The 13,334-nt window shown below is 51.0% G+C and overlaps 1 protein-coding gene across 1 annotated transcript; it reads left to right on the forward strand.

The window, feature by feature from the left end:
• The first annotated feature begins 6,162 nt into the window (after positions 1–6,162).
• On the forward strand, positions 6,163–7,699 carry LOC103003995 (ras-related protein Rab-42). The gene is made up of 2 exons (XM_007170536.3): positions 6,163–6,414; positions 7,211–7,699. The coding sequence occupies exons 1-2, from the start codon at positions 6,176–6,178 to the stop codon at positions 7,632–7,634; spliced, it is 663 nt and encodes a 220-aa protein (XP_007170598.2). The 5' UTR covers positions 6,163–6,175; the 3' UTR covers positions 7,635–7,699.
• Positions 7,700–13,334: the final 5,635 nt, after the last annotated feature.

The following is a 13,334-nucleotide window of genomic DNA, read 5'->3' on the forward strand; positions in this document are numbered from 1 at the left end:
GCGACGAGGCTAAGGCCGGGTACGGCGGAGGATGGGCGTGGACCACAGCAGAGAACCCGAAGAGCCAAGAGAACAAGGACGCGGTAACCGGGAAAAAGGGTAGCTGCGTGCCGAGAAGGGGTTTATATAGGCCCCTCCCCTCGCGGTCGCGCCTGACAGTTGGAGCTGCGCGCCGCGCAGGCTGCTGGGAGTTGTAGTTCGTTCGCCGCCAGCGCGGGCCGCGTGTCTGGCTCCCAGCCCCAAGCGCGTGCGGGGCGAGGCCCTTTTCACTCAGTTGGAGAAACCTTGTGGTTTCTTCCGGACCAGAAGAGGTTCCTCCGCCTTTCTTCAGCATTCAGTGAATGTCCAATACCGGGGACTGGGTTCACAGATACCGCTGTGCCATCTGGAGTTCAGTCAGGGGAAGACTTTCAGCATCGGGAAGTTAACCGTTAACCCTGTGAGCTGAGAAAGTGCTGCGTTCAGACCGCCGTGGGCACGTGGAGGAGCAGGAACTGAGTTGATTTCGGGGAGGAGCTCTATGAGGTCTTCTTGGAGAAGGATCTTGGGGAGGGCTTCGTTCCCAAAAGTAAGAGGCGACTGATTACAGTACTCATGAGATTCTTGACTATTTCTGGACTTCCCTGGTGGTCCAGTGGTTAAGAATCCGCCTGCCAATGCAGGGGACACCGGTTTGGGAGGATCCCACATGCCACGGAGCAACTAAGCCCGTGAGCCACAACTACTGAGACCGTGTGCCACAACTACTGAAGCCCGCGCGCCTAGAGCCCGAGCTCCGAAACAAGTGAAGCCACTGAAATGAGAAGCCCGCGCTCACCGCAACTAGAGAAAGCCCGCACACAGCAACGAAGACTCAACACAGCCATAAATAAATAAATAAATAAATGAGAAAAAATGAAACTGTAAGTCTAAAATAATGAGACTAAGGCTTATTTAGCTCTTATATTTAGATCTATGATACATTTTGAGTTAATTTTTGTGTATCATGTGAGGTAGGAATCAAGGTTTGTTTGGTTTTTTATTTATTGCATATTGCCTATCCAATTGTTCCACCTTCAATTTTGTAAAAGATCATCTTTTTCCATCTAATTGCTTCAGCATCTTTGTTAAAAATCAGTTGACCATATGTGTAGGCCTGTTTCTGTATTCAGTACTATACTCTCCTGGTTACTGTAGCTTTTTGCTTTGTTCTTCTTTTTCAAAATTGTTTTAGCTATTCAGTCCTTTGCATTTCCATATAAATTTTAGTATCAGCTAATTTAAAATTTTTAAAAAGCCTACTGGGATTTGATTTGTATTGCATTGAATCTATAGATTAATTTGGGAAGAATTGACATCTTAACCATATTGAATCTTCTATACAGATGGCTAATAGGCACATGAAAAGAAGCTCAACATTACTAATTATTAGAGAAATGCAAATCAAAATAAGGTATCACCTCACACCAGTCAGAATGGCCATCATTAAAAAGTCTAAAAATAACAAATGCTGGAGAGGGTGTGGAGAAAAGGGAAACTCCTACAGCGTTGATGGGAATATAAGTTGGTGCAGCCACCATGGAAAACAGTATAGAGGTTCCTTAAAAAGCTAGAGTTGCCACATGATCCAGCAATCCCACTCCTGGGCATATATCCAGAGAAAACTGCAATTTGAAAAGACACATGCACCCAATGTTCATAGGAGCACTATTTACAGTAGCCAAGACATGGAAGCAAGCTAAATGTCCATCAACAGATGAATGGATAAAGAGGATGTGGTTCAGGGACTTCCCTCCTGGTGGCACAGTGGTTAAGAATCCGCCTGCCAATGCCGGGGACACAGGTTCGATCCCTGGTCTGGGAAGATCCCACATGCCACGGAGCAACTAAGCCATGCGCCACAACTACTGAGCCTGCACTCTCGAGCCCTCAAGCCACAATTACTGAGCCCATGTGCTGCAACTACTGAAGCCCACGCGCCTAGAGCCCGTGCTCCGCAACAAGAGAAGCCACCACAATGAGAAGCCACGACCGCAACGAAGAGTAGCCCCCGCTCGCCGCAACTAGAGAAAACCCGCGCGCAGCCAAAATAAATAAATAAATAAATAAATAAATTTTTTAAAACTAAAAAAAAAGATGTGGTCCATATATACAATGGAATACTACTCAGCCATAAAGAATGAAATACTGCCATTGTGCAGTTTATTATGTATCAATTATATAATAAGATGTAAAAAAAGAAAAAAGTAAGCAAGAGAAAATTCAGATCATGTAATTCACCTGTCCCCAAATCCCTGACTTCTCAACACAGTTGGAATAAAAGTTGAAGTCCCCATGACGGCCTCTGAAGCCACAGATGATTGCTCTCATTGCTCACCACTTGCTCCCCATTCATTCAGCTCCCTCCCTCTGGCCTCTGTGCTCTTGGAGCATCCCTTGCCTCCTCCAACCTCAGGGCCTTCACTCTTGCTGTTCTTCCTGCCTCGAACTGTCCTCCCTGTATATCACAGACAACCACGCTGCTCACTCCCTCTCTTCCCCTGGTTTTCTGTTCAAATGTCACCTCCTCGGACCACCCTATTTTTTTTTTTTTTTGAAGATTTTTTTTTTTTTGATGTGGACCATTTTTAAAGTCTTTATTGAACTGGTTACAATATTGCTTCTGTTTTATGCTTTGGGTTTTTTTTCGCTGCAGGGACTGTGGGATCTTATCTCCCCAACCAGGGATCAAACCTGCGCCCCCTACATTGGAAGGCAAAGTCTTAACCACTGGACCACCAGGGAAATCCCCGGACCACCCTATTTTGATATAGCACCCTGCCACCCTTCAAGCTATGGCTGGTTACTTATAACACTTATTGCTCCCTGTCATCACATTTTATATGAGTATATTTCCTGTCTTCCCCATTACAAGTGAGCTCTCCAAGAAAAGGAATTGTGTCTTTTTTTCCCACTGCTGTATAAGTGCCCAGTATGTAAAAGATGGCCAGCACTTACTGAAATAATTACTACGTGAATGAATTAATTAATGAATAAAACTTGGCCAAGGCCACATAGCTAGTAAGCATCATTTGGAACTAAAACTAAGTTCTAATGCAAATGTGCACCTGCTATGATACACAGTAACCCCAGAACTACCCTGTGAGGTGGGTGCCATGATTTGCCTCACTTAGCAGAAGGGGAAGCAGGGTTGGAGAAGGGAAATGATTTGCCCCCTGGGTCACATAGGGAGTCCATGGCAAAGTCAGCTGACATCTGGATTCCAGCACCAGGTGCAGTCAGGGACAGGCACATGACCCCAGCCCACAGCAGGAACGTCTAGGAGAGGAAGTTCAAGGAGTCTGATGCTGACGGTGCACTCTGCCCACATGCTGACTGCAAAGGCTTCTGGGACGTCTGGGTTCAAACTGCCTTTCAAGCTGTTTCATGCCTCTGCCTTTGCCCAGCTGCCCCAGCATGGAGTGCACTTCCTCCCTGACCTCCCCGGCTCCCACTTGTTCTTGGAGACCCAGCTTCAGCTTCACCTTCTCCAAGAGGTCTTCCCTGACCCCGTAGCTCCCTCAGTCCAGCTCCGTTGTGGTATTTGAATGAATAAATGAGTGAATGAATGAACGAATAGCATTTATCCACTTTTATTCATTCATTCATTCAACCATAAATATTTACCAAGTTCTACTTTGTGCCAAGCACTGAGGATACAGCCACTGGTCCTTGTCCTCAAGAGGCCTGAGCCTAGAAGGGAGACAGACATCACAGTGGACAAAAGGGCCTGTGACCTCACTGGCCAGTGAAGTAGGGGTTAGTTACCCTTTGACGAGCAGAAGAGGAGTGTCCCTGGCAGAGGGCTGAGAAGAGGCAAGATGTTCAGCATGGCTGGAGCACCAGTGGTGGGTAAAGAAAGGCAGGGGTGGAATGGGGGGAGGAAGATCTGTGCAGCCCTGACGCAAAAACTGTTTTTCCAGCTGAACAGAGCAAGGTGATAAGAACATCCCGATGGAGGAATCAGTGGGGCAGGTGGGAGTGGGGCAGACCCTCCTGGTTTGGGCAGAGCTGGCAGGGCGGATTCCTTCCCCAACACACATACCCTAGCTGATGCCCCCTCTCTCTCCTCCGGGAGGTGAGGGCAAGCAGAGACGTGGGCCCCTTCAGGCTAGTGCAGGTGACCAAAAGCCAGGATTACTAGGAGACCTAACAAAATGGCTTCTCACAGATTTGCTTAGAGTTTGCCACAAGAAAACCTGGGCCTTCCCAGGTCCCCAAACTGTCCAGCCAGAAACAGACTTGGCAGCTAGTCTGTCTTCCGTGCTGAGTGATCTTGGGCTGGTTACTTAACTTCTCTGAGCCTCAGTTTTCTCATCTGTAAAAAACACTGGGCAGGGACTTCCCTGGTGGTCCAGTAGTTAAGAATTCGCCTTCCAACGCAGGGGACATAGGTTCGATCCCTGGTCGGGGAATTAAGATCCCACATGCCGCGGGCAACTAAGCCTGCGCACTCTAGAGCCTGTGCGCCGCAACTAGAGAGAAGCCCGCGTGCCACAATGAAGACCCAATGCAGCCAAATAAATAAATAAATATTAAACAACAACAACGGGCTTCCCTGGTGGCGCAGTGGTTGAGAATCTGCCTGCTAATGCAGGGGACACGGGTTCGAGCCCTGGTCTGGGAAGATCCCACATGCCACGGAGCAGCTGGGCCCGTGAGCCACAATTGCTGAGCCTGCGCGTCTGGAGCCTGTGCCCCGCAACGGGAGGGGCCGCGATAGAGAAAGGCCCGCGCACCGTGATGAAGAGCGGTCCCCGCACCGCGATGAAGAGTGGCCCCCGCTTGCCGCAACTGGAGAAAGCCCTCGCACGAACCGAAGACCCAACACAGCCAAAAATAAATAAATAAATAAATAAATAAATAAAAAGAAAGTGAGGGTGGGAGGCTGTTATAAAAAAAAAAAAAAACAACAACAACAACAACAACAACAACAACACTGGGCAGACTAACACCTACTCACAAGGTTGTGTAAGGAGGAAATGTGATGATACAATGGTTTGCGTTAGTGAGAACTGCTTCCCACTGCCAATTTGCCAAAACAAGTTAAACTGGTAACATCCACCCACAGTGGGATAGTGGGATTAAACCAACAGACAAGCTGTTTGGGACCAACCAGAACTCCAGCCTTTATGTCCTGGGTGTCAAGAAGGCCAGACTGGAAAGAGTGGAGTACATCTTGAATGCAGATGTACCTGCTTTACCCTTGCCCCTAATCCAAGTGGGACCTGACCACTTAGCCCTGGTCCTTTGGGAACTTGCTTTGCGGTCCCCTTTTGTGACATCAAGGGGTAATGAAGAGTGAGACACATCTGGATGTGAGGCCCAGCCCTACTGTGACCTGAGACAGGCCACACATCTGAGCTTCAGTCTCCTCAGCTCTAAAATGGGCACACTCTGGCCTTCTCAAAGGTTGCTGTCCCAGAGCATAAAGAACTGACCATCTCACCTCCTTAATGTTAGCTGTCCAGTCCACAAGCAAACTGCACTCCCTCTGGAATTGCAGTGGTCTGTCTGCTGCCTGTGTGCAAGTTCCTCTCTGGGCCCCGGGGCCCCGCACAGGCAGGAGGGGAGGAAGCAGTGGGTGCTGTTGAACACTGACCCTGAACACTGAATGGGAGGCTCCAGGCCAGGGCCAGTGGGGCTCCAGGAAAGGGGCACCTGGGTGGGGAAAGAGCACCTATAAAACAACTTTCTCCAGCGGTGTCTCCAGGTCCAGCAGCAGCAGGGGCCCAGCTGGGGGACTAATAGAGAGTGGGGCTGCAGAGAGAAGCCGCCCCAACGGATGAATAAAGTGGATGCTCTGGCGCTGCTGGTCCCAGGCCAGTGCACGTTTGGTTATCGGTCCTCCCTAGTCCTTCTCCCCACATTATCTAGTTTAATCTCTTCATCCTTGAAGTAAGGGTTATCATCTCCATTTTACAGAGGAGGAAACTGAGGCTCGGAGCAAGGAAGTGACTTGTCCAGGTATTTCCACTGGGCCCGGTGGTTTCCTCGGGGTCCGGCCCCACCCCCCGGTGCTGAAGACGCCCCAGGTTCTCCAGTCCCGGGTCTGGGTGGCTCAGCGGCCGCCCCGAGGCGGGGGCGGGGCCGTGAGACTGGCCGGGGGCGGGGCCGCATAGTTGGTGGCTGGGCCCCGGGAGGCCAGACGCCCGACATGGAGGCGGGGGGCTGCCGCTACCAGTTTCGGATCGCGCTGCTGGGGGACGCGGCCGTGGGCAAGACGTCGCTGCTGCGGCGCTACGTGGCGGGCGCGCCCGGGATCCCGGAACCAGAGCCGGAGCTCGAGTCGGTGCCCACGGTGGGCGTCGAGTTCTACAGCCGCACTCTGCAGCTGCGGGCCGGGCCGCGCGTGAAGCTGCAGCTCTGGGACACGGCGGGCCAAGAGCGCTTCAGGTGCGCGGTGGGTGGGAGGTGGGGAGGGGGGTGGGGACGAGAAGGGGCTGGCATGAGGGGCCTCTGACTGGGGCGCGGTCAGTCCTGGTCCACCTGGCCGTGGGGATCCCTCAGAGGGGTCAGCCTCGGTGGCCCAAGGAGAGATCTGGGGGTCTCTGCCCTGGGCCTGGGTCCTTCACTCTTGAGTCCATCCTACAAATAACAGGTTGGGACTTCCCTGGCGGTCCAGTGGTTAAGACGCCGCGCTCCCAATGCAGGGGGCACGGGTTCGATCCCTGGTTGGGGAACTAAGATCCCACATGACTCCTGGCGCTGCCAATAAAACCAAAACAACAAAAAACAAACAAACAAACAAAAATAAAGACCTGGCGCCCGCCCCAGAGGGATGTTCGATATTGAAATTTGGAGGCATGAATGACCTGGGTGCTGAGAGAGCCCACAGGAGGGCAGAGAGGGAGGTGTAAAGGAGATGTGAAAGGAAGAGAGATTGGTGTTGGCCATGAAGGATGTGTAGGAGTTTGCCAGGCAGAGAATGGGGAAGAAAAGACCTGCTATCAGGAAAACATGAGGCTTCCTCCAGGAATGGAGGAATGGTCAGGAGTGTATGGGAATCAAACTTCTGCCTAACTGGGGAGCACACAGTCACTTGGGAGAGACAGACACAGGGAAAGAGAAGCACAGGGCAGTGTGAAATGAGCTTTGGGGGTGTGAGGCAGTCAGTGTACGGAGGGGGTGGTCCTGCATCGGGTGTCTTGAAGGCCTAAGCTTCTCCCAACTTACTCCCTCCCACCGTCAGGTGCATCACCAGGTCCTTTTACCGGAATGTGGTGGGTGTCCTGCTGGTCTTTGATGTGACAAACAGGAAGTCCTTTGAACACATCCGGGACTGGCACCAGGAGGTCATGGCCACTCAGGGCCCCGACAAGGCGATCTTCCTGCTGGTTGGCCACAAGAGTGACCTGCAGAGCACCCGTTGTGTCTCGGCCCAGGAGGCAGAGGAGCTGGCTGCTTCCCTGGGCATGGCCTTCATGGAGACCTCCGCCAAAAATAACTGCAACGTGGACCTGGCCTTCAACACCCTCACTGATGCCATCCAGCAGGCCCTGCAGCAGGGGGACATCAAACTGGAGGAGGACTGGGGGGGTGTCCGGCTCATCCAGAACACCCAAATCCCCAGGCCCCCCAGCAGGACACAGCACCCAGGCCCATGCAAGTGTTGACTCTGGGAGGGAAAGGGTTAAAGCAGTGTGGACCTCATAAGTGCTGGTGAGATGGGGAGGGTTAGTATCTCTCTGGAGGGCAAATGGCAGAATCTATCCTGAGGGTTAATATAAACAGTATCCTGGTACAGTCTTGTCTCCTGGATTTGGGGGTCTCAAGAGCTCAGCCCCTTTCTACTAGAAAGATCTAAGAGGCCAGGTGTGCAGCTTCCTGTCTTTGAGCCTGTTTCCTCCATGGTCAGAGGAACTCACAGAAGACCCCACCTCACAGGGGGTTGTGGGCACGAATGAGATAATGAATGGGCTACGCTCAGCCAGAGCCTCCCACACAATGAGAATCGAATGGCAAGAACTGTCATCACCTCTCTTTCCTCTCTTGGCCGGGATGTGGCCATTTCTGGCAGCGTCCCTGGGCTCGGATGCTGAACCACTCAGCGTTTGGACGCTGCTGCACAGGCAAGGACAGGTGCGGGGAATTTCAGGCTGAGCCAGCCTTGGAGCCTCCTTAGGTCCTCAGGTTTGGATGAGAAAGTGTGCCCTCAAACCCAGGTTGCTGGCCAGGGACTGGATCTGGATCTGAGAGGCAGGGATAAATATGAACAGTTCCTCTGCTGGGCACACAGTGGACACTGTGATTAGCCACCAAGATCTCCCCTCAGGGCTGAAGAACCCATAGCCTCCTCCCCACTGCCCCTCCCAGCTGCTGGGAGTGCTGCCTGGTGGTGGAGCTCAGTTTAATCTCTCGGGAACTGCCCACCCATCCGGGGCAGCCCACAATCCAGCGTCAATCTATTGGGTCTATTGGGGGGCGGGGGCACTGTTCAAAGGCCTGGGCCTCTTGTCTCAACTCTAGACAACTCTGAAGGAAAAACCCAGCTTCATCACTCTCCATGGGGTCACTTGAGGCCACTGTTACGACAGCATCCCAGCTAAATTCTCATGCTCAATCCTTTCTTCCCTTCCTCCCCGCAAGCAGGTATTGACCTCAAGAATCCCCTCGTAAAAGTCTGCACACTGATTTCCCACTCAGAATCTGCCTCCTGGGGAACTTAAGCTGCAGCAGAAACTGCTAGGCACAAAATGTCCAGCAGCAATGCAGGAAGGCTTTATGGAAGGAAGGATCTCAGCAGGTGTAGAGGGGGTATCTTGGGGGTGTCATTGTGCCAGCAGGCATGGGCAGGGCATGGGCAGTTGCCACCGCAAAAAGAGCACAACCACTTAACTCCCTTTGCGACCCGGGGCCAGTTACTCCACCTTCTTGAGTCTCAGATTCCCCCTCAATAACCTGTGTCTGCCTCCTCTTTTTTTTTTTTAAAGATGGACTTGTATGTCTGTCTGGTAGTTTGGATTTTTTTTTTTTATATGAATTGCTGGATTTTATTTATTTATTTATTTATTTTATTTTTTTGGCTGTGTTGGGTCTTCGTTTCTGTGCGAGGGCTTTCTCTAGTTGTGGCAAGTGGGGGCCACTCTTCATCGCGGTGCGCGGGCTTTTCACTGTCGTGGCCTCTCTTGTTGCGGGGCACAGGCTCCAGACGCGCAGGCTCAGTAGTTGTGGCTCACGGGCCTAGTTGCTCCACGGCATGTGGGATCTTCCCAGACCAAGGCTCGAACCCGTGTCCCCTGCATTAGCAGGCAGATTCTCAACCACTGCGCCACCAGGGAAGCCCCCTGCCTCCTCTTTTCAAAGCATCACTCATCCTTCTGACAGTCTTGCAAGGTCTGCACGATTATCCTCATTTCGCAGCTGAGAAAGCTTGGGCCAAGAGAGGGGAATGATTTGCTTTAGAGTACTTTATCATTCCTTCAAAAATGCTTTAAAATGAGCATCGGGAATTCCCTGGTGGTCCAGTGGTTAGGACTCTGGGCTTTCACTGCTGAGGGCCCCAGTTCAATCCCTGGTCGGGAAACTAAGATTCCGCAAGCTGCATGTGCGGCCAAAAAATAAATAAATAAAAGAGCATCTACTCTGATCTGGGCTCTGGGAATACAGCAGTGAACATGACAGAAAAGCAGTCCTAGGGCTGACATTCTAGTGGAAGAGAAAAAACTAGTAAGTGGAACTAAATGATTTCCAGTTGTAAGTGCTGTGAAGACCACAGATCTGGAAGATGGGCCTGAGGGTGATGGGGGCCTCCTTTAGAGCAGGTGGTCAAGGAAGGCCTCTCTCAGGAGATGGCCTTTGACCTGAGACCTGGAGGAGGAGGAGGAAGAGCTGAGCTAAGAGCAGAGATCTAGGCAGAAGGAACAGTATCCAGCATTGATTGGGCACTTCTTATAGTATTATTATTCCATTTTACTGATGTTAAGACTGAGGCCCAGAGAAGTTAAGTGAAACCAGTAAGTGAGGGAGGAGCCCTGAGGCAAGGAAGAGCTGGGCTCTTTCTAGGAATTTACTGGAGATCTGAGTGCTAGAATGAAGTGAAGAAGCAGGGAATGACCCTCAACTCGGTCTGTGTTTTCTCATCTCCCAGAGCTTCCCCGGACAGGAGTACAGGTCTACTAAACTGAAGCTTGTTTGGGAGATGAGCAGCTGGTCCTGGGGACGGTGGTGGGGATTTGGCTGTCAGGTGCTTTAAAAAAAAAAAAAACATCCCCAAGTCCCTGGAGAAAGAAAGAAAAAACTGAGCTTCTCCCCTCTCAGAATCCTGGCCGACTGTGGAAGAACCAGCCTGAAGGCCCTGCCCACCCAGGACAAGGTCCACCAACAAGGAAGAGATGTTGCCCATTGTCTCCAGCTGCCTCCCTTGAGGAATGTTCAGCAGACTGTAGTCGTCACACATCTCTCTCAGCCTCAGTTTCCCATCTATAAAATGGGGATAATAATAGTTTTTGTCTCACAAGGTTGTTGTGAAGATTAATGTATTATGTGAATTCCTACAATATGTATGGGCTCACAGGCTGTAACCTATTTCTATTGCTTATTATATTATTATTATTACTATTACTATTATTATTATTCCTATGACATTATTAACCGTGAAGCAACCTTGTAAGGTCAGGCTGATCTTGTCCATTTCAAAGACAGGAACCTAAAGTCCAGGAGGGGAAACTGATGTGGCTCAGTCGGTGAACCCCGGGCCGGCTCAGTGTTCCAACAGCCTTGTCCACCACCTCGGGCCAGGCCCAGAAGGTCCTACCTTATGCTTTAAGACTGTGATCCCACACTCACAAGCACCATCAGTGTGGCAAAACCTCTGGAGACTGTAAATGGCTTTAATGAGAGTGATTCTGACCCAGCAGTAGGAAGCAGCCCTGCCCAGCCCACTAGCTAGAGGAAAGGCACAGAATAGGACTGGAGACTGGGGAAGCGGCCGAGAGGGGCATGCCCTCCTGAGGGCTGCCCACTGTTCAGAAGCAGGCGCCCTCTCTCCTGGGAGCAGGCCCCGCACCCAGTTTGCCATCACTGTCATGGTTCAGGCCCCGCGGTCTTTAGTGTAGATTGTGCCGCCCCTCTTGAGGGTCTCAGGCCTGTAGGGTGTGATTTAGCATCCACATTGCCCCAGGGGATCTTTTTAAAATACAGATTTGACCTGCCTGCCCCCCTCCTAGAATCCTTCCCTGGCTCCCCATGCCTACAGGGTAAAATCCAAACCCTTTCCCCGCAGTCCAATCTGATCTGGTCCTACAGCATCTCCACCCACTTTGCCCAGGTTCCCAACCACCTGCAGCCCTGGGCTTTGCACATGCTGTTTCCTTTGCAGAGAAGGCCCCTACACTTTCCTCTCTCTCTGTATTATCTGATCTGCCTGCAACACTCAGAAAAATATCACCTCCTAACCATTGCCTTATCCCAGCTGCCAAAAACAGGGCAAACTTTGCAGTCAAAACTGGTTTTGAATCTCAGCTGTACTATGTACAGTTGTGGGACCCTGGGGAACTCACTTCATCTCTGTAAGCCTCAGTGGACTCATCTGTAAGTTGGGGATAATAACACCTAACTCAAAGGTTTTAGAAAGGATTAGATGACAAATCAAAGGCAATACTTGTCATACCCTTGTCACACACAGGAATTCACAAGATGGAAGTCCCCTTCTTCCCCTGAGGGTTTTACTATTAATCACTTTTAGGGAACAGAGACTACCAAAGTACACACTTTGGGGAAATAACAAGGATTCCAGACTCTAACAAAGTTCTTAAAAGATCCTGACCCCCTTCCTGAGATATGGGCTGGGCTCTGCTTTCTTACCAAGAGTGGAGTTCCAGAATCGTCCCTTCAGGTCTATCCCCAGGTTATTCTGAGCAAGCAAAGCTTGTTCTCCAAGGCAGCACCCTGGCCAAATCCTCCAACCATAGCGGCATGGACAAGGTCAGGCTACCTGGCCTCCAAGGCTTTCCATAAGCTGCTTCCTCAGCCTGAAAACCTTGCAACCCAGGCTTGAATCCATCCCCTTTGCCCTTTAGAAGGAACAGAGCCAAAAGTCTGCCACCCATGGGACCCTTTCTGACAAGCTTGCCTGCTCTGGGAGCCACTGAAACCTAGTGGATGAAGAGGGAAGACCTATCCTACCCACCCTGCACAGCCTGGAACGGAAGCAATCTAGGTGGGAACCCACATCTATCCTCTGCCTCTGAGCCTCAGTCCCTTCATGGTAAAATAAGAATGAGTCCTACCTCACAGGTTTGTTAGAGGATTAAATATGACAACGTGTGTTAAGTGCCTAATAAATGTTAAGTTCCTTCTGCCAACAAGCCCCCTCTGTGTCTTTCATGTGTCCTTCCTGTGCCTGGAATGACCTTCCCCCATATCTGTCAAAACTCTGTTCACCCTTCAAGGCTTAGTCCAACCTAACCTACTGGTTCCTTCTCTGAGCCTTCAGGGCACTTACTTGAGTTGGCTCTCTTTGCAGATTTCAGGCACTGTTGTACCTTTTTTGCCCCACTAGAGGGTAGCTCTTCAAGGCCAGGGCTGATTCCCTTGGGGAGGCTGCCTTGGGCAGGGGAACACGGGGCTTTTTAATACCATTAGGGAAAATTTAAAACATAACCAAGAGTAAAGAAACTAACGCAGATGTAGAGAACAGGCGTGTGGACACGGTGGGGGAAGGGTAGGGTGGGATGAACTAGATCAGGCTTGACATAAATACGCTACCACGTGTAAAGTAGCTAGCTAGTGGGAACCTGCTGTATAGCACAGGGAGCTCAGCTTGGTGCTCTGTGATGACCTAGACGGGTGGGATGGGCGGGGGAGGGAGGTCCAAGAGGGAGGAGATATATGTATACATATAGCTGATTCACTTCACTGTACAGCAGAAACTAACACAACATTGTAAAGCAACTATACTCCAATAAAAAAAAAAAACTAGTATCAAGTAGTATGAAGAACTTCTTGTACTCATAACTCAGCTTCAACAAATACCGGCAGGAATGGCCAATCTTGTTTTACTCTCCCTTCTCTTTATAAATGTTATTCTTAGGATCCTGGCCCTGGAGGGGGAACTGGTGCTCGGTCTGTGGTTGACAGGTGTGGGAGGATTTCTCCAGGGCCCCTGGCTGGGACATGTCCCATGGAAGTCCCAGTGTTGGGAGAGGCAAGCCTCACACTGCACAACCCTCCCTCCTGTAGGTACAGACCTAGGGCTGGGACTCAGGCCAGCAGAGAGAAGGAAGGACATCCTCGCATATGGGGGCTGTGACCTGCTGCCCACGGTCTTCTGAGCTACACCTGCGGACTTCTCAGGATCGGTATAGGACCAGGGC

This window comes from Balaenoptera acutorostrata, chromosome 1 (assembly GCF_949987535.1).
Source record: "Balaenoptera acutorostrata chromosome 1, mBalAcu1.1, whole genome shotgun sequence".
Classification (NCBI taxonomy): Eukaryota; Metazoa; Chordata; class Mammalia; order Artiodactyla; family Balaenopteridae; genus Balaenoptera; species Balaenoptera acutorostrata.

Bases quoted from the DNA above. Each gene is read 5' to 3' on its own strand.
- LOC103003995 (XM_007170536.3), top strand. From the start codon at position 6,176: ATGGAGGCGGGGGGCTGCCGCTACCAGTTTCGGATCGCGCTGCTGGGG. The intron at 6,415-7,210 runs GTGCGCGGTGGG...TCCCACCGTCAG, and splicing joins GCGGGCCAAGAGCGCTTCAG to GTGCATCACCAGGTCCTTTT.